The 21,434-nt window shown below is 54.2% G+C and overlaps 3 protein-coding genes across 8 annotated transcripts; 1 reads left to right on the plus strand and 2 right to left on the minus strand.

Annotated features, from left to right (window-relative positions):
- Positions 1 to 613: 613 nt before the first annotated feature.
- On the minus strand, positions 614 to 5,542 carry PCGF1 (polycomb group ring finger 1). Of its 6 annotated transcripts, XM_044392020.3 has the most exons (11): positions 5,397 to 5,535; positions 4,867 to 4,972; positions 4,557 to 4,709; positions 4,316 to 4,387; positions 4,087 to 4,192; positions 3,873 to 3,906; positions 3,687 to 3,773; positions 3,473 to 3,553; positions 3,326 to 3,369; positions 3,052 to 3,158; positions 2,010 to 2,096 (listed from the first exon to the last, which is right to left on the minus strand). In XM_044392020.3, exons 1-10 carry the CDS (start codon positions 5,487 to 5,489, stop codon positions 3,101 to 3,103), a joined length of 834 nt encoding a protein of 277 aa, XP_044247955.1. In that variant the 5' UTR covers positions 5,490 to 5,535; the 3' UTR covers positions 2,010 to 2,096; positions 3,052 to 3,100. The 6 variants fall into 6 exon arrangements, with proteins under 6 accessions (XP_057165268.1, XP_026338222.1, XP_048078769.1 ...); XM_057309285.1 differs by lacking the exon at positions 3,326 to 3,369 and having other exon boundaries at positions 614 to 2,118; positions 5,397 to 5,542; XM_026482437.4 differs by lacking the exon at positions 3,326 to 3,369 and having other exon boundaries at positions 614 to 2,096.
- A 5,693-nt stretch (positions 5,543 to 11,235) lies between these two features.
- TLX2 (T cell leukemia homeobox 2) lies at positions 11,236 to 16,118 on the plus strand. The gene is made up of 3 exons (XM_026482421.3): positions 11,236 to 11,769; positions 12,163 to 12,400; positions 12,550 to 16,118. The coding sequence occupies exons 1-3, from the start codon at positions 11,370 to 11,372 to the stop codon at positions 12,764 to 12,766; spliced, it is 855 nt and encodes a 284-aa protein (XP_026338206.1). The 5' UTR covers positions 11,236 to 11,369; the 3' UTR covers positions 12,767 to 16,118.
- On the minus strand, positions 14,033 to 21,405 carry DQX1 (DEAQ-box RNA dependent ATPase 1). Its single transcript, XM_026482224.4, has 11 exons — positions 20,376 to 21,405; positions 19,934 to 20,127; positions 19,164 to 19,548; positions 18,596 to 18,829; positions 18,407 to 18,506; positions 18,144 to 18,302; positions 17,868 to 18,059; positions 15,954 to 16,073; positions 15,606 to 15,796; positions 15,096 to 15,283; positions 14,033 to 14,875 (listed from the first exon to the last, which is right to left on the minus strand). The coding sequence occupies exons 1-11, from the start codon at positions 20,610 to 20,612 to the stop codon at positions 14,719 to 14,721; spliced, it is 2,157 nt and encodes a 718-aa protein (XP_026338009.1). The 5' UTR covers positions 20,613 to 21,405; the 3' UTR covers positions 14,033 to 14,718.
- Between the last annotated feature and the right edge of the window lie 29 nt (positions 21,406 to 21,434).

Consider the following 21,434-nt stretch of genomic DNA (forward strand, 5'->3'; position numbering starts at 1 on the left):
CCTCCTCGGATTCCCCTCGTTGTCCTTTCAGACATTTGGGGTCCTCTGCTCCTCCCCTTTGTAGAGATGCCCACATTCCAACTTCTACTCCCTCAGGAAGGTGCCTCCACTCCTATTTAAGGATGCTTTCTCACACTTCTGTTCATCACCCCCTTTCAGATTTCCCTTTCCTTGTGGCCCCCACCTTCTCCCTCATTCCCTGACACCGCACCTCTCAACCATCTGGCCCACCTCAGCCTCCCATCTGGGGGGGGTTCCCTGACCCAGGCCCACCCCCAGCCTGATGCCCCTCTTCTTGGCACAGAGATCTGCTCAATAAACAACCTTTAGTCTCCAAATTTCCCTCCCTGTGCATTCCTTTGAATTCTGTGAATGTAAAGGGGCTACTGGGAATCCTCTGGATAACCCCCTGGGGGAGGTAGACGAACAGGGATAGTCACAGAGAGGGGCTTAGCCGCCCCTCCCGATCCTTAGGGAAGTCGTTAGCCAGCGAGAGCGAAGTGGGAGTTAAGGGAGGAAACTTCTGGCAGCCGGGCGAGGGGCGGGGCAGCTGTCCATCTCGCACGCTTCCGAGGTTGTTTTCTCTTTCAGAGAATGAACGGAATGAACCGACTCAGACACTTAACATTTTAGTTTCGTTTCTTCTAGGGCCTCGCTCGGGTCGGTGATCCCGTGGCAGCCCTTTACGCTGGCTCACAAAGAGCTCTGCGTGCCTGCCGCTGTTCTTCGGTGGTTGTGTGCGCGGGGGACACGGGATGCGGCGGGATTCTCAGACCCTCACCCTCGACACACACACACCCGAGACCCACTGGTCCACTACCGGTGAAGTCCCTTTTCCCTCCTGTTCTGCCCACCCCTGGTGCTGGGAGAGACTGGTCAGGGTGAGAGGGACCGGTTCTCCCCTGTGCCAAAGGTGGGGGCAAATCTCGGTGCCCCTTCCCCCCAGGTGAGTGTGGACAACGGAAAAGGCTAAATGAGAAAGGGCGACAGGGGCAAAGGCCAGCTCTACCCTGCGGGTGAGGACTGACGCCTCCACCCGGAAGAGCCTCGAGGTCAAGGGCACCACCCTGGAGGGGCCAGCTGCGTATTGGGACAGCCCCGAGGCCGCCTCTTTGAATGCAACCAGCATATTCTGGGCCACACAGCTCAACAGAACCCTGGGCTTGATTCTCCCCCGTGGCGCAGATCCTAACCTGAGGGACCCTGGGGGACAGGGTCTGCGCGGCACAAGCCAGGCAGGGGGACAGTGGACCCATAAACAGAGGAAGAGCAGCGCTCAGCCCTCAGCCCGCAGCTGGCCTGCATCAGCCACCCCGGGAGACGCACCGCAGCTGCCTCTGCCATAGCCGCTGACAGACAAAAAGAAGGTTCTGCTGAGCTGGGGGCCAGGCGAGGCCGCCCACTGCACCCCAGATCCCCACCCCTCCAGCACCTTCGGCTGCTTCTTGGCCTCAAGCCAAGCACCGTTAAAAAGCCTCATCCTGAGGCTTGGTCCCCAGGTCAGCCTTATCTTCTAACTGGGCCTTCTTGATGCCAAGCTGCTGCCAAGCCCCAGTCAGACTACTTCCCAACTCCTGCAGCTGCTTGGGGACCAAAAATTCCTCAGGAGCATTTCTACTCTCCTTCCTCCTCAGCCCACCCCTCTCCCTGGGGGGTCATTCCTTAAAAATGCCCTTTCACCCACAAACCCCTTGAGAACAGCCTCAGTGTGGCATGCTTGAGTGGGCCGTGGAGTCCCAGAGGACATGGGGGGAGCCCTTACATATAATTAATCCCAAACCTCAAGATATACGCCGGTGTAGAGGCAGGCATGAAGGGGTGGGAAAAGCTGGGTTCTGGCAGAGAGAGGGTTTCCTGGAGGAAAGGATACTTGGGCCTTGAAAGAACAGCTGAGTATGGGGTGAGGGATAGGCGTTCCAGGCGTGAGGCCAGGCCGGAGACATGGGAGCTTTGGGAATCATGGAGATTCTGTCAGGCTGATTGTTCTGCAGTGTCCCCACCCTGGTCCTCATTGTCTGCCCATCACACCTGAGGGCTCTTCCTTGCTTTCTGCAGTCTCTCCACATTGTGCTTTTCTCACGGCCTACAAGCTTCATCTGTGTGGAGGGAAGGCCAGGTCTACTATGCATTGGTCACTATGCTCAGGCCCCTCAAACCGTGTCCCCCTCCACCTCCCGCCGCCCCAGTCTCAGGCTCTCAGCCAGTTCATACCATTTTCACTGTACACCTCCCCTAGGTCTCTGCCACCCCATCTCTATCCCTGGAAGCTCTGTGCCTTCAGCCCTCACCAGTTATGCACCATGACCCCTTTGAATTCCCTGGAGTCAAACTTAGGCCAGTAGAAGACTTAGGCTTTAAAGTTGAGTTCTGGCAACATTTCTGGTGCCTGCTTCATCCCACTTGTCCCAGATTCAGCCACGGCCCATTAGCTCCCTTCAAGAACTCGTTGCTTCCTCCTCCATGTGTTATTGTCTCAGTCAGGCAAGTTTCTGACTACCCTTACTGAAAGGCCACAGAAGAGGGAGACTGGCTGAGTTTACTTCCAGAACCCAAGGCTCATGTCTGGGCTCATACAGACAAGGGATGTTTGCTGAATTAATCAAGAGACTTAACAGCCTTGCTGCTTCCCTCTTGTTACCTGAAGCTGTCCTTGCTCTCCTGGACACCAGTTCCCTCTCCTCACTCTGGCTTCACCTAATCCAAGTACCTGAAGGCCTACTGAATCCTATATGGACAACCATGTCTCCAATTCAACACCCTTGTGCTCCCTGCGTCCTACCCACCAACATTTTTTTTTTATTCCTCCTATAGTACAATTCTTCAGAATTTTCTTTAAAATATCGCTCTTCAGTCCTATAGTGGCCACTGTCCAACCCTAGCCCTACCCTCACCACTCTTGAATTACAACACCTCCACTCAAGCCTGTAGCATATGCTACAACATTCAAGTACAGTGAGAACTCCCCTCCAGAAAGCCTTCCCTTCAACAACAACAACAACAACAACAACAACAAAGGAGCTGGTATGGGTAACCTGGTTCCACTTCGCTCACCTTCTGAGTTTTATATGTGTAGGGTCCTCTACCCCTCTCCTTTGGCAATTCACTGAGGGACCACGAACATAGAGAGGCCCTCCTTCATGATGAAACTCAGAGGATTTCTGAGGGAAGCAGAACACAGAACAAAGCATGAGTGTGTGGAAGGAAGAAAGGAAGAAAACAGATGCTTTTTAAAAGTTTTTATTTCAAAAAATAGAGCCGCAGTTAATTTCACATAAATATCTGGGGAGGGAAAGGGACAGGGATGTGGTGGGGGCTTGGCCCCTACCTCCTCTTCTCTTTCACACTGTATTGTAAAAGCAAAGGGGATGGCTAAGGAGAGAACAAGCAGAAGAAGCAGTCAGTGGGCGCGTTCTTACCCAAAATGCCCCCTCAGCCCATTGCTGCCCTGGGGACTGCCTTGGTCCTGGCTTACCTTGCCGAACCAGCGGGAGAGCCATATCTGCTTCATGGTCATGTGATCTGGGAGAACTTCATTGTCAAAAAGGAGCTGTACCTAGGAGGAAGATGGGGGCACAGCTTTAGGAACTGCTTTCTCATGTAGGTCAAGAACTACCCTGCTCTACTACAGACTCTGTCCCTTCCCTTCAACTCCTTCCTTCCCCAAAACCTACTGTGGGAATACTCACATGCTGGGGATTTAGCATTAAGCGGTGACACAGGACCCTCCGGAGATGACGAACTTCAGCTCTAACAGAACATCTGACATATTTGTTCTGGGGATAGGGATGGAAGGCAAGAGGACAAGGTGTGTGAGGGAAGGGCCACAGGGAGGTGAGTCTCCTTAGAGAGGCCCTCCCCTCAGCCCCTCTCACCTGCAGGATGCTTTTATTCTTGTCTTTGCCAGAACTGGGGGAAACAGACACAAGTTAGGGAGTCCGATTCTTCCCTGTCCCCCACCCAGAGTTATATGGTATACTCTCTTCAGGGGAACAGATACTCCCTCACTGCCTGCCCTCTCACCAAGCCCCTCCCTGGTTCTGAGTCACTGACACTGTTACTTCAGACGGCTCATGACCGGATTCTTACCTCAGCCGTTCCAGGCATAGGCTCAGCTGCTCATCATAGCGATAGTAATGGGCTTTAGAGTGGTCAAAGCTGCTAAAAGGGAGGCCGAGGTTGCTCAGGGCTGGCTCTAAGAAAGAGTAGTGAGGAGAGTGGCACAGATTCCATATTCCTTTTTCTCCAGAAGAGCAAAACTGGGCAAGAGGGGTGTTCTGGGGGCTTTATCTTACCCTCCTGCTGCCAAGGGACATACCTTCCCCACTGGGTTGGGTGACCCGGTCCAAGCCTCGGGACTGGTAGAATTCTCGAATCCGTTTCTCTTCACCTAGAAGGGAGGGGAGTGTGGGAAATAAAGTATTAGCCCTCCCTCATACTTTGTCCCTTTGACTGTCAACCTCTTTACCTATGTGATTCTCACCAAAGCCCTTGTCATCTCAAGTTGCCACCCAGCATCAGTCCTCTAGAGGCCCCTCAAAGTTGGGTTGGTCACTCACTGTCTTGTAAGCCAGGCACTAGCTTGTACACGATGTCCTGCATGACCCGGTCCAGTTTGAGGTTGAGCAGTGGCTGTGTCTCATGGATCTTAATGTTGCACATGGGGCAGTACTTACTGGTTTGGAGGTACTTCACAATACAACTCTTGCAGACTGCAGGAAGAAAAAAGCAGACTCTCAGGCCCTCTGGGAATTGGGTTCATGGGCTGGGTGGGGTGCCTGGGTGGTTGGGGTAGGCAGTGAACAGTCTGGCAACCAGCTTGGTGGGGACTAGGGCCTGGAAGAACCAGCCAGGGTCCAGGGCACTCACAAGTATGAAGACACTCTGTGATGGTAGTAGCATCCACGAAGTAGCCAGCGCACAGGCAGCAGACGATATGCTCATTCAGGTCTTTGATCTTTACTCGGACCTCCTCCTGCGGACCCACTCTCCGTCACCAATCACCCCCTCCAAACCCAAATCATACGCCTTCCCAGCTGGGTAGATGCCTTTCAACAAACCCCACCGCCAAGCCTCGCACCCTGCGCGGTCCGCAGGGCATTACCTCCCGAGAGCTGACACTCCCCCTCCGCCCAGCAGGGGGCTCCGCGCACAGCGGGGGCTCCCTTCCCGTGGACTCGCCCGACCTTCCTTTCCCAAGGGAGACTACACGACGTGGGCGGCACAATGCGCAAGCGTCCTAGCTCTGAGTTTGGCAACCGACCACAATCGCGCAGGCGCATTGGGCACCCTGTCTCTGCGCAGGCGCACTGGGCGCCGGGCCAGCCACCGCCCGTCCTCTAGCCGGCCCCTGTTCGCACCGCTAGCCGACCACAGCAGTAACCCTACCGCCCCTGCACCTCGTTCCGTAGCGGGTCCATCTTGTACACTGACTGGAGCTGGTTCCGAAGCCTCATCGCGATCGCAATCTGGCCCCCCTGAGGAGACGCCATCTTAAAGGCTGATCCCGGCCTGCCACTTCCGGTGCCGCCTGCGGGGCGGGACTTGTCGCCCAGCAACGAGGGCTTAGGTCTTCTCGGATTCGCTGACCCTCTGTAAGGCCCCGCCCATGCCCCTTTCTCCCCGTGTGCTCACCTGAGCCCCACTGGCCCCTCCCCCTCCTCAATCCGTAATAGGGGGGGTGTGTGTGAGGAGTGGGTCCTATCTCATTGACCTCTTGTAGTAATCATCACAATAGACCCTTCCCTACCGCGGGACTAACTTTTGGAGCCTGCAAAAGACTGCCCCCTTCTACTCCAAAGGGCCCAGCGGTCTCCGCCCGCCGCCGCTCAGGGTCGTCGATCTCCTGTGACCGCGACCCCGCTAAAGAAGCCCCTCCCGGGTCCTTTTCCTCGTAATGTCGCCCTCGTCGGCTGACGCGTCCGTGTTACGGAGCTTCGTCCGGATGGCAGGCCTTCTCCCGGCTCCACGGCGGGAGTTTCTTGGGGGCTTTGCGGAGTCTCGGAAAGAGTGGCGGGGAGGGAGGGACCCCCAGGGACTTGGTGTAGTGATCTTATTCGCCCCCCCCTCCCATCCTCCCCTGCCGCCGGGGCTTGTGAAGGGGGGGGCAGACCCTGGTTAATGATGATGATTCAATCATCGGCGCCTGCGGAGGCCTGGGACAGACTAATGCAGAGCAGATGCCGAAGGAGGAGGGGAGGAGGATTGGGACACTACCGCACATAGACACGCCGAAGCAGCCAGCGCCTGCAGTAGCATAGGCCCAGCCCCGTACTTGGGAAGGTCGCAGCAGCTCTAGACCTTGCACACCGCCATCCCTAGATACTTCCAGTGGGATTAGAAACCAAGGATAAGTTTACTGGGGAGTATTAACATCAAGTGCAGTTGGAGATTCAAGGGAGAGATCCCAATGGAGACCACCAAAGGCTTTCTGGAAGAAGTGGGACTTTGTGTGGGTACAATTTAGAGAACGGGGGTGGGGTGCGTGGATAAGAAGTATTGTGGAAATAGAAAAGAAAAGCAAAGTGGAGGGGAATGACCGAAGAGAGGGACAGGAAGAAGGCCAAGGTGTGGATTTGAGAGTAGTGGTAGAAGCAGGGCCTCATGGAGCTGTGACTTGAGCCTAAGGGCACTAGGGAGGTAGTAGACTTTTCTTTTTTCTTTTCTTTTCTCTTCTTTCTTTCTTTCTTTCTTTCTTTCTTTCTTTTTTTTTTTTTTTGAAGGGAGGGAGTTACCCTACAAAAGAAACATTTTTGCTCATTTATCTTTGAATAATTGGAGTGGGTAAGCAGCAAGAAGTTATGAGATCAGTGATTTTTAAATCAACCCCTTCTCACTACAGCCACTGCTTACCTCCCTGGTCCAAGATACCATCATCTGTCCTCTGGATGATTGATTGCAGTGGCTTCTAGCCTGCTTTCCTTGCTTCCACGTATCCATATGAATAAAAAAAGGTATAAGGAAAGTTTTTTGAGTTGACGGATGTGCTTATTATCTTGATTGTGGTGACTTTGTGTGTGTACACATACACTTTTATACCTTTTATGTACAGTTTATCGTATGTTAGTTTTGCCCTAAGAAACCTGTTAAAAACAAAAAAATTTAAAATCAGGCATCTTTTCCTCAACCTTCCAATAGCTTTCCTTTTCAGAATAAAAGCCCAAGTCCTTATAATGCTTCAAGACCTTGCATGGTCTTTCCAGCCATACTGGACCACTTACTGTTTGTTCCACAGATAACACCAAGATACACTTGCATTATCACCAACTTGAAATGCTCAGTTATCCAAATGATTCCTTTCTTCCTCTAGGTCTTTATTTTGTGAGGCCTTCTGTGAACACTTTAGATAAATCATACCCCCATCCTTTCACTTCTCCCCTTTCCTTTCTTTCTTCTTCTTAGCATCTATTATTACTTAGTATATATTGTCTTGTGTTTTACCTGCCTCCCCCACTAGAATATAAACTTTGTATGGCGGGGATTTTTCTTTGTTCTGTCTGCAGCTCTATCTCTAGTTCCTGGTGCATGGTAGGTGTTCAATCAAAATTTTCTGGATGAACAAATGAATAAATATAGATGGTGGTGATGATGGCCTAGATTAGGTTTTATTAGTGGGAATGGGAAGATAGGGCTGTATATGAGACATTTCAAAGGGAGGCATAGGAGGGAGTGAATGAGGATCTTGGGAGGGGAGCACATCCTGCAGTCTGCTGGACTTTAAGGTGGCTGCAGCAAAGGTGGGTGGAGCTGGCCAGAAGGTTAGGACAGAGGGGCTGGAACACAACAAGTGTCAGAGCCAAGGATAGAGGTCCCAGAATTTTCTGAGTAGATATAATAGGTGGGACTATTAGAATGGGTGAAAGCTTGAGCAGATAGAGAGGGAAAGCTGAAGTCCGAGCTCTGAGAACACTCAATCTTCAGTGGAAAAAGCAAAGTCGGTGGAGAAAAAAAGTAAGAATTGACTATGAAAGCCTAGGATGTAGAATAAGACAATATTACAGAAACCAAGAGGGATATTTCAAGAAATAGTTGGTAATCAACAGAGCAATATATGTCAGAGAAATCCTCAAAAATAGACACTGGAACTCTTTGAAAAAGAGTGTGGTGAAGCCAAGTTATAGTGGGTTAAAAGAATAAATGATGAGGGACGCCTGGCTGGCCCAGTCAGTAGAGCCTGCTACTCTTAATCTTGGAGTTGTGAGTTTGAGCCCCACGTTGGGTGTAGATATTACTTTAAAATTAAAATTAAAATAATAAATGATGAGGAAGTAGAAGCAGTGGTTGTGCAGAGTACAAGCAAAAGGGAAAACATAATCTCTCTTGAAAAGTCAGGCAAAGATTTTTGTCCAGGTAAAAGAGACCTAAGACAGTTGGGGGTAGGAAGGACTAAGCTAATGAGAGAAGTGATGATATAGGAGTGGGGACCATCTTGTGGGAAAGACACTGTGCGAAAAGCAGGAAGGAAGGGACAGCACTGGAGCACAGGCTGGGAATGTGCCTCTCCCTGTGAAGGGGACCACATGCATACGGGACATGGTGAGACAGATACAAAGGAGTGTGTATGGGAGGTTGGGCTTCTGACCCCAGGGCCTCCATATTAGTTATAAACTAGCAGGAACCACCTTTTCCAGGGAATCAGGGCATCCGGAGAGGTGGAGAGGAATTCCTAGGACTGTGGCTGACAGACTTGGATACCCTTTGTCCTTGAAGTAGGGCACTAATTTCTTTTTTTTTGTAACTCCCCAGAAGAAGACGTGTATACATTACTGGGTTTGTGACCATTCTCCAAGGGTCAGCTGGGCAATCTCTGGGTGGCTGTGCCATCTGTGCTGACCCCAAAAGGCAGGATGAACCGTCAGCTGTATACAGATCTTCCTCCCTCACTGATTCATTCAAGCAGGATTTATTCAGCCAGATTAGAGACACACTAGTGCCCACCCTTTCCTCAGACGCGTACCGTACCCACTAGAGTGGGGAAAAGGACCAACAGATTCTTAACCTGCAGGCCAGTCCCCTTCAGAGTCTTTATTTACTTTGCTGTCTCCCTAGGCTCTCTGTTTTCATTCAGGGGATCCAGCCCAAGCGGCCTCTGGAGGTTTCCCTAAATAGCAGATGTTTCATGCCCCCTAGAAGCCCCACCTCTCTACTGCTGAGAAAGGGTGCTTGGGCTTCTGTGAGGGGCTAGGGGAGGTGATAATGTCTGTCTTTCCCACCAAGATAACAACACAGCTGCCAAATTGGCAGGAGCCCCCCTCCTCCCCTTTCAGAAGGGGCTATTGGCAGGGTGGGAAAGGGCTGGAGATATTGGGTAGTGGAAGTGGACAAGAATTTGGGGGAGGATGTCACATATTGATGCCAACTGCCTCCCTCCTCTATGGTTCACGCCCTTCAGACTGAGACTTCGGAGAACACTGAGGGAGGGCCTGGTGGCTTTAGTGGGGAGAGTCCATTCCCTTCATTCTCTGTCTTCCTGCCCAGATGCCCAAATATCGTTCCCAGTTCCCTGGAGAAAAAAGACCCCTCACCCTGCCTCAGGCGCAGGGCTGCAGCCCATCTGCTAGGGAGAAAGGAGCGGCAGTCTTTCCCAGGAGATCCTGGAGAACCAACTGGAAGATCCGTGCGCCCAGGGAGACCCATCTACTAGACTTAGAAGGCATTTCGGCTTACACGGGTAACAGGCCGACCGGAGCTGAGCACCAGAGTGGGCTGGGGTCTCGGGCTAGGGCTGACACAACAGGGTGGGGTCCTTAAGCCACCACGTGTCCAAGGCAGGCCAAGCGCCTCATCCGTGCCCACCCGCCTCGGAATGGTAGGAACACCCCCCTCCCTGCGCCCAGTCTCACCGGCTCGGAGGCGCCAGGGCCCCCCCGGGGCCGGGGCGGGCCGGGGAAGGTAATGTAATTCCGACCCAGCTAACCCGATTATGGCGGCCTGCACCGGGCCGGGCGGCGGCGGGGGCGGGTCTAAGGCGCAGGGGCCCGCCGGGCCCGGGTCCCATCCCGGGAAGGACGCAGAGTTCACACACTCCCAGCTCCTGGGTCCCCGGCCAAAGGTCACAAGGTCACCAAGCGCCTTCAGTCTTTCCCCACCTCCCATCCCTGACACACTCCAGGCACAGTTTCTGGGGTTTGGGTAGGGAGAAGCGTCTGTGGAAAGTGAGGCGGCTGAGACCGCCGATGGCTTCAGTGAGGAACCACGTGTCGCCTGTGGCGATTTTGTCCTCCAGCCTTTGAGGGGGGAAGTGTGCGAGAACTGACTCCCTAGGCGCAGAGTGGAGGGGCAGAGTCCCGCGTTGGTTGTCCCCTGTGGGGGGCGGAAAGCCAGCCCCAAGCTCTCATCCGCCTGACTTAGCCCGGGTTGAGCCAATGGTCCGTTTTACACCGATTTCAGAAAATCGAAATTATTAGAAACACAGGGCACCAATTACTGGCGTTCCGGGAAGGAGGTAGGGGCCCTACGGGAGAGGCCGGGAGGTGCACTATGATCGCTGGCCCAGAGCGGTTGCTCCCCGCCCTAGCCCACCAGACGCGCCCTGCCACCCCCTTCCCACACCTGTCCTCTTCCCGGGCCTCCAACTCGCCGGCGCCGTTCCCAACCGCTTCCCATCACAGCCAGGAAGCCACAACGAGATTTGGTCTTCGAGGGCACTTAGGCGGGGGCCACAACGAATCTGGGAGTCGGCAGGCAGGACCCATCGCGAGGCGAAAAGTGGGGACTGTGGGAAGAGGCACCTGCGAGGAAGCCGGTGAGGCCGTGGAAGCCCAAAGGCGGAGGCCGGCGAGGATGGAGTTGCTGTGCGCATCTCGCCTGACTCAGCGCGCAGCGGCCCATGCTCTGGCCCCTCCCGTGCTGAGCCTGGTTCCTAACACCCTTGCCACCTCCCCCCTTACCCCCACCATCCCCGCCCGCCAGTCGTCCGGGCGTTTGGCGCAAACAGGCGTCTCTTTCCCTTTAACGGGTACGGCCCCGCCCCTGCCCTACCCCCAGCCCCCACTACCCACCCAATGCTGATCTGTCAGTCACTGCCCCATCCCCAGCCGGCCAACCCTCTCCACCCCGGACTCGGGCAGAGGCCCCGGCAGCCCAGCGTCCATCTGCGGCTCAGGGACAGCAAGGGCGCTCCTGGGGCCCCCGCCGGTCGCGCTCCCCCGGGATGCGAGTCCCTGCGCCGACGCCCGGCAGAGGCCGGCACGGGCGCGGCTACTCCCGGCGCACAGGGATGAAGCTGTCCCGGGGGCCCCGGCGACCCGCAGCGGCCAGCCCCGCGGGCCCCTGAGGCCGCCGCCCCGAGCGCTCCGCTACTGGGCTCCCGGAGTTCCTGGGGCGCCCTCCCCAACCGCCAAACCTCCTGTGGTCCTCCTTGACCCGGACCCATGGAGCCAGCGGTCCTGGCCTCGCACAACCTCCCGCACCACGAGCCAATCAGCTTTGGCATCGATCAGATCCTGAGCTGCCCGGAACCCCCCGGGAGCGGCCTAGGCCCGGGTCGCTCAGGCCAGGGCCATGGGGAGAGTACGGCATTCTCGGGTGGATTTCATGGAACCTCAAGCTACGGTCCCGCGGGTTCGCTGGCCCCGCTACCTGGCAGCTCCGGCATGGGCCCAGGCGGCGTGATCCGCGTCCCGGCTCATCGTCCAATGCCAGTGCCGCCGCCCGCGGGAGGCGCGCCAGCAGTGCCTGGACCCTCGGGCTTGGGCGGAGCCGGGGGCCTAGCCGGACTCACCTTCCCTTGGATGGACAGCGGCCGCCGCTTTGCCAAGGACCGGCTCACGGGTGAGGTTGCCCGACGCTCCAGCGTCCAGCCCCACATTCACCCCTTTTCCTCATCTTTGATCCTTCTGCTCCAACTCAAGTTCCCCGTAAACTCCCCGCCCGCATCATCCCAGGGGATCCTCCCCCAACATGTATCTCTTGGACCTGCTGCTGAGAGAGGCAATGGGGAGGGAGCTGCCGTCGATGTCCGCACCCTCCTTTGCAGTCTACTGTCCACACTGCGGGTAGCGCAGGGTGAAGTTCCGGGGGCCGTCTCTTCCTCACTCAAGGGGGAGGGCCATTTCTTCCCAGGCCCTTTCTTGTCTGGAAGCCTTTGCTGGTGCGGGGCCGAGCTTGGGGCACCTGGAAGGGCCGTTCTGAAAACCCTGCCCTGTTCTTTCTTCCTCCCTGTAGCCGCTCTCTCGCCCTTCTCCGGGACGCGCCGCATAGGTCACCCCTACCAAAACCGGACCCCCCCGAAGCGGAAGAAGCCGCGCACGTCCTTCTCCCGCTCGCAGGTGCTGGAGCTGGAGCGGCGCTTCCTGCGCCAGAAGTACCTGGCCTCGGCGGAGAGAGCAGCGCTGGCCAAGGCCCTGCGCATGACCGACGCACAGGTCAAGACTTGGTTCCAGAACCGGCGCACCAAGTGGCGGTGAGGCTTGGGGCGAGCGAGGGCTCGCGGGCGGCGTCAAGTGGCGGTGAGGCGCGGGGCGGGTGAGGAACCGCGGGCCCGGCCGGTGACGAGGAGGCGCGGGGTGGACGAGGGCGGGCCTCGCTGACCCGGCGTCTCCGCTCGCTTAGGCGCCAGACCGCGGAGGAGCGCGAGGCGGAGCGGCACCGCGCGGGCCGGCTGCTCCTGCACCTGCAGCAGGATGCCTTACCACGGCCTCTGCGGCCGCCGCTGCCCCCGGACCCACTCTGCCTGCACAACTCGTCGCTCTTCGCGCTGCAGAACCTACAGCCCTGGGCCGAGGACAACAAGGTGGCTTCTGTGTCCGGGCTTGCCTCGGTGGTGTGAGCGACGCCTGCCCGGGGCCAAGTGCTCTTTAACGGACTGAGGCGCCGCGCGGAGCGCCGGGCCCAGGACCACGGGGCGCGCGGCTGACCACGCCGTGGTGCCGTGGTGCAGTGGTGCTGTGGTGCCGTGGTAGCGGAGCTTGTGAGGAGGAGCTGGCTTTGAGGCTATCGTCGAGGGCTCCTCGGCCACGGCGGGCTCCTAGGCTAGCGTTTCGCGGTTGTGCCGCGCGTTTAGACGTGGCCTTTCCCGCCATTTCCCACTTAACTGCGGTCGCACCGCTGCTGGAACCTGAGGAGCCGAGAAGGCGGGACTTGCAGTACGGTAGCCAATGAGGTGAGGGGAGGGGGCGGGCTGGCCAATGGGAGCTGCTCTCCTGAGGACTTTGGATTCTTCGGAGGGTGGGTTGAAGCTGGGGTTCTGGACGCGCAGAGCAGGCTAAAAGTGGTGCTGGGGTGGAGCGGCGGCAGCTCGCACTGCCTGGGTCCGTACCAAAGGTGCGAAGGAAGGAAGACACTATTGACAGCGGAATAACGGAAGAGGTGCTGGAGGGCAAGAGTCTGACTGTGACAGGAACCAGAGGGTTTTACACACTGGGCATCTCATTCTTCAACTGTAAAATAATCGCTAAGGATACCTTTCTGACTTTGAACCTCATGTTGTCGTGTGTGTTCAAACTGCTGACTCCCTCCTCCTCCTTGAGCCTCACAACGCCTCCTGGGCGGCAGGCAAGACGGATACTTATACACCCGATGAAACAGAAAATCTAGGAACACTATTCTGGCTCTCGTCTCCCGTGGGGACAGAGAGGGGGAAACGGTGAAGCAGTGGATAAAATTAACAGGCCCCGTGGAGTTAGGGTGAGCAGATTTTGGCAAACAACTAGGAATATCCAAGAAGAATCAAAGATGATTCCAGGGTTGGAGATGTGGAGGATCAGGAGATCAATGGTGTTGTGGATAATGAAGTGGAAACTGAAAGTTTAGAGCAAGATAACTACAGGAAAAAGTGAATGCTAGACCTAAAGAGAATACAATCTGGAAAAGTGCTTTTGAGGGAGGTTGGGTGACATCCACATAGAGGTGGAGATATATGGAATGATGAGAACAGATAGACTCTCCAAGGGAAGACACTGAGAGGAGGAAAGCAGTGTTCTAAGGATTAAATCTTTCTTTCCACCAGTTTCTACAAACACATTTACAGTGTGCAGGATGATGGAAGATATCAACATTAATAATTTAAAGGAAGAAAAGCTTTAGTGTGCTGGTGGGCCAGGGGCTGCTGGGAAGCTTGTTGGTGGGAAGCTGAGAGTTCGGGGATGGCTTCATTAGCCTTGAGGTTTAAGAAGGAGCTGGATCTAAGTTGTATGTGGAAAAAAAGGAAGATTTTGTCTGATTTCTTATAGCACTCTCACTCTTCCTCCCCTGTAGGTGGGAGCAAGATAAAGGGAAGTAAGCTTTGGGCAGGTTGAGAGACCACCTGTAGTCAAACTACATGTTTTCTGGGTTAGTGACAGCTGGTCATTCACACTGCAAAGGCTTGACTACAGGCAGGAACCAGGCGAGAGGATATTGCTGGAGGAGTTGGATGAAACTGTGTCATCTCTAACTCATGGATGTTGTACATGCTGCCGCAGAATCAAACGCAAATTTGGCACCACAGGGAAAGAACTTTGATAGATGAAGATGAAGCGCACGAAGACGGGTTTGGCCTACGTTGGGGACTTGGGGGGGGGCATATCAGTCGTCCTCCACGAAACAGAAGAAGGCTAAGGAAAGGGCCCAACCTTATGTATACTGTGGCTTACCCAATTCCCTCTATTCTCAGTCCACCATTTCTTAAGACTCAGGTTCCAGGATTTACATCTGATCCTAACCTTTGGCTGGCTACCTTTGTGATAGCCTGAGAGAGGATCTAATGCCTTCAGATGAGCTCAGTTCCATTCCTTAGGCAGGTCACTGCAGGACACAGGCATCTCCAAACTCTTGGGTGGAGGGGGATTCACTCTCTATTGCAGAATCTGCCATTTCTTCTCTCAGCTGATTCAAGAGGTCTCTGCTCTCACTGGGAGGCAAGTTACTCAGGAAGTAAGGAGGGGCCAACTCTACCAGCCTGATAAAGAGAGTCACAATTAGATGATTTCTGTATCCTCTCTTATAATGCAGATTCTTAAACTTCTTCCCATTCCTTCCACAAGCCCTGTCCCCTCAAATCATAGTCACTACAAACCACTAAGATATCCTCTTCTTCTTAAAGTTCTCTAACTCCCCAGCCATAATTTTGGCCCCAAGAAGAAGAATGGGCAGTGTAAGAGGGGTGTCAGGAAACTCACATCTGTGGCTGAATCTCAGAAACAATGGAAAGGCAGTTGTCTTTGGAAATGGAGAAACTGTGGTAAAGCACCCACGGGGGTCTGGCTGGTGACCTGCGGTTTCGGTAGCAGCAGTATGGGGAGAGCTGGGCCACATGCTTATGTGTCAGGAGCAGGTAATTTCCAGTCCCATCTGTGTCTCGAGCCACCTCATTAAAAAGCAAAGATAGTGAAGGAGTAAGTGAGGGAGAAGAGAAAGGCAGTAGAAAAAAGAAAAGGGGGCTGAGAAAGAATTAGGAAGGCTGGTGAGAGTATCAAAAGTAAAGCATCATCTCTAGGTGTTAGAGTCCCTACCATATGGCATTTCCCATAGCCCCCTGTACCCCAACACCTCAAAGGAAAACTTTCTCCTTGTTCTACAAAATCCTTTGAATGGTCACTTGGACCCCAATTTCAGTGGTGGCATATCAATTTTTGGTCCCTCTGCTTTCTGCTCTTTTTACGACCTTTACCCCAACTCTTTCCCCTAACCTTAAGGAAGTATCCTGACACCAGCGCTTTCTGAAGGTTTCTGCGGTTCTGCTCAGAGCCAAAGGCTGGCTGGGACAAGGGAAGTTCAATTCGTTGCATGAGTTCTAGGAGTTCACCTCGAAGTTTCTGGGCTTGGCACAATGCTGCCCAGTTTAGCCCCCGAGCCTGGCACCAAGCCTTGTCTGCTCCACCTACAAGAGGAAAGGGAACACCTACAGCTGCAAAGAGACCCCCAAGAGAACCCAGCCCTTGGCCAAAGGGCTTCCTCCTCCTCCAGCTTGTTGCACTCTACTTCCCCTCTTTGGAAAATCTGGGATTTTATAAGAAGATGCAGAGTGGGCTACTCACTCTGTATAAAGGCTTCATACACCTGGATCAGAGAACTGTGATCACCATCCATATGTTCCAGGGCCCGACGCAAGGCAGCTTCTTCTGCAGAGAGTGGAGGATGGGTGAACCCAGGAGCAGCTGGAGGAGAAGAGAGGAAGGTCATTTTGGGGAATGAGAAAGGATAGCAGTACAGAAGGAAGGGTGAAAAGGTAGGAAGTGTCACTTTGGGAAATTTATTAAAAAGACATTGATAACTTCTAGGCGCTTTGCACTTTATTAGACATTGAGGATAAATAAACGAAAGGCAGTCTCTGCCCTCAAGTAACTTAGAGTCTGGTGGGAGAGATAAGCAAACTTGATCAGCACAACAGGTATGTGGGCCAATATTTGGAGTTTTTTTTTTTTTAAGATTTTATCTATTTACGCCAGAGAGAGAGAGAGAGAGAGAGTGTGCGTGCGTACACGCACAAGCAGGGGAGCGGCAGGCAGAGGGAGAAGCAAGCTCCCCACTGAGCAGGGAGCCCAATGTGGGACTCAAAACCAGGACCCTGGGATCATCACCTGAGCTGAAGGCAGACACTTAGCTGACTGAGCCACCCAGGCATCCCAATATTTAAAATTTTGTTAGGAATCAGCTCAGTAGAGAAGGGGTGGAGAGAATCTGAACTGTGGGCATGGCAAGGCACAGAAATTAGTAGCACAGCCTGTGTGGAGACCTGTACGCACCTAGTGAGGGTCGGGCGAATGGCATGTGTGGCAGAGTGGCAGGAGATAAACTGGGGAGGTAGGTATGGGCCAGGTCATGAGAGGCTGGATGTGCTGTGCCAATGAGTTTACATTCCGTCCAGAAGATAAAGAATAGCTGTTGAAGAAGAGTTTTGAGGGAAGAGAGTCCAAGTGTTTAAACCTGACAAGTTAGGAGGCTAAAGGAATCTATGCTGAGTGGTGGTGAGGATCTAACATTGGCACTGATAATGAGAATGGAGACAAATAGATGAATTAAAAATAAAATTTTAGGAGATAAAAATGAAAGAACCTGGAGAAAGATTAGTCTAAGATGATGGTAGTGGAGCTGCAGAGACGATGGCATGATTTTGTGGTGGTGGTGAGGGAACAGTTTAAGCAAGTGCTCGAGTTCGGATCTGGGCTGGGGTACCGTGGCCAATTCTGATGGAATGCCCATCAGGCATGGGATATATAAATCTAAGATTCAGAAGAATGGTATCAGCAGGGAGATAGAAGGTTTGGAAATTTTAAGTGTAAAGATGGCACTTCAGACTATGGGTGTGCATGAACTTGTTCAGAGTTCAAGGAACGAGAAGGCAAAAGGGTCAGGGATGGAACTCTGAAGTCCAATTTACAGCGGATGAGCAGAGGACAAAGAGCCAGGGAAGAGGTGAAGGGAAGGGCGGCAGAACAGCCAGAAAACCTGGAGGAGCGAGTCCCAGAGGCTTAGGGAGGGGGCAGTTCCAAGACCGGAGTGGTCCACATTTTCAAGTGTCAGAAGGTCATAAGGAATAAGGACTCAGAACTATTCAGTGGGTTCAGCCTCGGTGAGGGTGGGGGGGCGGTCACTGCTGAGCTGAGAGATTTGTCAGTGTTGTTGTGGGCCTGAGGCTGGGATGCAGTGGGCGGGAACACACTTGGCCGATTGGGGTGGAGGTGATTCTGCATAGCTGCAGGGGAGTAGAGGGTGGAGGGAGAGGGGTGTGGAGCTTTAGTAGTAACAGAGAGATTTATGCATGTTGGGGGCAAGAACCAGCCCTGGGAAAAGGCTAAGGAGACAGAGGAGGGCTAAGTGGTTTGGGCTGGTTTTTTGGGCGCTATAGGGGAGCAGAGGGGAAAGAGCTGGCCTTCGGAGCACCAGAACACCAGAAAGGGCTGGAAAGGCCTGAAGTGGCTGCAAGAGTCGGGGAGAGAAGCGATTTCTACCAGTGAGCATGGCGGCGAGGGTGAGCATCTCATCCACGCAGTCAAACTCGCAGGAGGCCAGCAGGGCTTTGGCCAGCTCAGGGGGCAGCGGGATCTCCGACATGATGACTCCCAGGTCTGACAGGTTCCCAGCATCATCCAGGGCTGCCAGGTAGTCTAAGTCTTCCAGGGCCTGCATCAGTGCTTCTGGAGCTGGTGAGGAAATACGGCAGATAGGGCAGGGAGTCTCAGAGCCTGCAGGTCAGACAGCAGGACTTGGGCAGGGGGGGTGCTCACCAGGCCGGTCCAGGAAGTGACAGTCCCCTGGCTCTGCAATCTGTCTCCTCTTTAGAAGTAACACCAGGGGGCTCAGATTCTCCTCACATATCCTGGGTGTGGGCAGCGGGGGAGCCTCTAGTTCTAGGAAGGACTTAGGATACAGGCAGAGGCAGGACCCTGAGGGGAGAAAGACCTCGGAAAGAAGGCCTCTGTAGATTTCTCAGGGTTTGCATGTGGTGACTGTTTTCACGTCTGATCTCAGTAAGGGCAAAGGCTCTTACCTGGTGGAACCCCTCTTGCCCGCAGTTTTCTTGCCTCTGCCTGACACTTGCTGATTGGTCTCAGCACTTGGGATTCTGCTCGGATCTGAGGACTGTACACCTGTTTCCACCCCCCAACCAAGGCCAAGACAGATCAGAGCGAACCACTTCTATCTTTAGCCCCCACACCCCCTCATCTCTCTCACTCACACTTCGAAGCTCCAGTCCTGAGTCAATGACATGTCGGATGGAAGGGAGGGAGAAGGAGAAGTCAGCCAGCCAGTGAGTGACCACGACCCTTCGAGCACCCAAGTCTATGTCCTCGTACGCAGCCTGAACTGCTGGGCCATGTCCTGGGTGAAGGGGCAGCACCCGTAGTGGAGGCCCCGTGAGAGCCAAGGGCTCCACCTCCCTGGACAAGGATTCACAGCACAGCAAAATTTCCTGAAGAGAGGGGTGGGGCATTAAGGCAGTTCTCACGTTTTTGGCGACGAACCCCTTGAAAAAACTGATGAAAGCTATGGCTTTTCACTCTGAAAAAATGCACATACTCATAAAGTTGTTATAATTTCAGGAATTCCCTGAGCCACAGTCTCTGTGTTAGATGGAGTCAAAAAAAGGGATGGTAGACCTCTTTACGCCAAAATCCTTGAGTTTTTCCTAAGGACTCCAACATAGTAAACACTACAACTTCAGTGTTCCTCACGAGCATTGCTCCAACTCCCCCAGGAAAGGAAGGCGGCGTACACGAGACCCTCCTCCTGCAGCTCATCTTTACCTCCTCACTGGGCAGGTACACAAGCACGTCTCCTGGAGCCTCCTTCGTACACAATTCAAGCACAGCTTGGCAGGCAGCTTCCACTCGATCGGTAGGGACAGTGTCCCTGTATACAGGGGTGGGACACACGCCAGGCCCTCTGGGTACACGCACAATAGGAGGATTGCCCCAGAAGGCTTGGAGCTTAGGTTCAAGGGCAGGGTCGGTAACCACAACCACTCTCGAGTCCCCTGGAAGGTTTCCCAGCCTGGCATTTCGCAGTAGCCCCTGGAGCAAATCCGAGGCCACTGACCGCTCCTGAGCCTCATCCAGCACCAGCACGCCCCAGGCTCCCGAGCCCCGGGTTGAGGCCACCTCCTGTAGAAGCAGCCTGTCCCAGCAAAACCTGTTGACATTGGCAGTGGGCAGAGGAGTCAGTGTGGACACTGAACATCTCCAGAAGTCCAGGGGAACGTCTTCCTGGGGGGCCTAGATTTCGATAATAAGGTCAGAAAAAGACCCCATGAACTTGTATTGAGACCCACAACCTCACTGATGGCGTTTTTTTTTCACAGGCTGTACTCCAGCTGGGAAAGTGAGGCTCACGATGAGGGTGAGGTTGAATATCTGAGGTCCCTGGCTGGGGTTGAGGGCTTAATTCAGCATTGTGTTGTGCATGATTTAAAGGGTGACATGGGCTGAGGGAGGGTTTGGCAAGATGTCAGAGGACCGGGCTTGTTTCTACTGGGTGAGGGAAATCAAATTTGCGTCAGGCCTGCGAGAGGCCTCACCTGAGCAGGGTGTCTGGCCCAGTGCAGTCCTCCTGGGGAATGCTGTATCCAATCTCATGACCCAGGGTTAGGTCCATTTCATCGGCAACCCGCATGGCCAGGCTCAGGGCTGCCAGAGGGTGGGGCTGAGTGACAGTTACTCGGCCTTCCTGGAACCCCCTGGCCAGTGCAAACTCTGCACACCACTGAGGGATCTGGGGTAGGAACAGGAAAGGACAACCAGTCAGTGAGATGCAGGACTTCAGTCAGAAGTGCAGGGGGAGCTGTGGCCATTCTCATTTGGGGAGTCCCCTGGTCCTTCACCAGCCACCCAGGGGCCAGTCTAATCTGGTTGCTCTTTGACCACTCCCCTAGAACCCCATGCAGCCCAATCCCCACCTTGCTAGTGGAAGGACCAGTTCTCTAGTCCCTCCCTTTGTCTACTCCCAGAATCTCCCCCCACCTGGGTGCTCTTGCCAGAGCCAGGCTCTCCAGACACCAGCACCACTCCACTGGGGCTACTCTCCAACTGCTCCAAGAAGATAAAGCGAGCAGCCCAAATGGGTAAGGCTCGGCGCTGCTCAAGCAGCTCGTAGTAGCGGGAAGAGAAGGGGAGCCCGTCAAAGGGGTTCACAGCCAATTCAGACTCCCCAGGGCTTGGGCCAGACTCTTCTGCCAGCCCAAGATGCTGAGAGGCCATGGTAGCTGACAGGCAGTACCTACAGAAGGCAGGGCGGTGATTAAGAGCCTTGTATTAAATGACTGACACCAACTTCCCACCCTTGATCCCTAAACTGTACCCTCAGGTGGTAATACGCTGGGCTCCATCCTTCCCAGCATTTCTTGCCTGCCAGGAAACAGAGGAGAGTTGATTCTGGAAGTGAGGGACTATGAAAAGTGGACTATTAACCTGATAGTCAGGTAGTAGAAATCCTGTGACTAACACAAAGGGCCACCAGGGCAGCAGGAATTATGGTAGCCTGTGGGAAAGTCCCAAGGGGAAAAGGATAAAGAGAGAAAGAATAGGAGGAGGAAGGGGTAGGAACCGAGGAGCAGGGGCCACAAGGATCCTGGATTCAAACCTGCTTGCAGCTCTGAGACGTGTCACGATGGCAGTCAGTTCCGACCCACCCAGCCACTCACCACCAACCCAGACCCGAGTGAAGTACAAAGGTAAATTCCGGCTCCACCCTGGGGCTCGGCTTAAACAGGAATCCTTAAGGCTGGTTTTGGGGTGGGGCCATTTGCTCCACCTTAATTTAATCTGTCAGAAGCCTATGGAAAACAGGTTCCGGGCACCACACCCGAGCTTGTGTTCTCTACAGTCAGTGTACATTGTGCTTGTTAGTGAAAGGCATCTTGGGACTTGTAGTTTTGCAGCTGTTTGGTCACAAGGCTGAGCTGAACACCCAAGCTAGGGTCCAGTTGCCGCTGGTCTTCAGTTCAGTTACACTTCCATAATATCACTCATTTCTTGACACGAAGGGGTGATTTCAATACTTCTCACAAACCCAAAAGGAGG

The sequence above is a fragment of the Ursus arctos genome, unplaced genomic scaffold (genome assembly GCF_023065955.2).
Source record: "Ursus arctos isolate Adak ecotype North America unplaced genomic scaffold, UrsArc2.0 scaffold_8, whole genome shotgun sequence".
In the NCBI taxonomy this organism is placed as follows: Eukaryota; Metazoa; Chordata; class Mammalia; order Carnivora; family Ursidae; genus Ursus; species Ursus arctos.

Excerpts from the sequence above, each read along its gene's own strand:
- PCGF1 (XM_057309285.1), bottom strand. The coding sequence starts at position 5,489 with ATGGCGTCTCCTCAGGGGGGCCAGATTGCGATCGCGATGAGGCTTCGG. Across the intron at positions 4,193-4,315 it reads CACCCAACCCAGTGGGGAAG|AGCCAGCCCTGAGCAACCTC; the intron begins GTATGTCCCTTG and ends ACTCTTTCTTAG. Across the intron at positions 3,159-3,472 it reads TCTCCCGCTGGTTCGGCAAG|AAATCCTCTGAGTTTCATCA; the intron begins GTAAGCCAGGAC and ends TGCTTCCCTCAG.
- TLX2 (XM_026482421.3), top strand. The coding sequence starts at position 11,370 with ATGGAGCCAGCGGTCCTGGCCTCGCACAACCTCCCGCACCACGAGCCA. Across the intron at positions 11,770-12,162 it reads TGCCAAGGACCGGCTCACGG|CCGCTCTCTCGCCCTTCTCC; the intron begins GTGAGGTTGCCC and ends TCCTCCCTGTAG. Across the intron at positions 12,401-12,549 it reads AACCGGCGCACCAAGTGGCG|GCGCCAGACCGCGGAGGAGC; the intron begins GTGAGGCTTGGG and ends CCGCTCGCTTAG.
- DQX1 (XM_026482224.4), bottom strand. The coding sequence starts at position 20,612 with ATGGCCTCTCAGCATCTTGGGCTGGCAGAAGAGTCTGGCCCAAGCCCT. Across the intron at positions 18,830-19,163 it reads TGTACCTGCCCAGTGAGGAG|GAAATTTTGCTGTGCTGTGA; the intron begins GTAAAGATGAGC and ends CCCTCTCTTCAG. Across the intron at positions 18,507-18,595 it reads CAGGACTGGAGCTTCGAAGT|GTGTACAGTCCTCAGATCCG; the intron begins GTGAGTGAGAGA and ends GGGTGGAAACAG.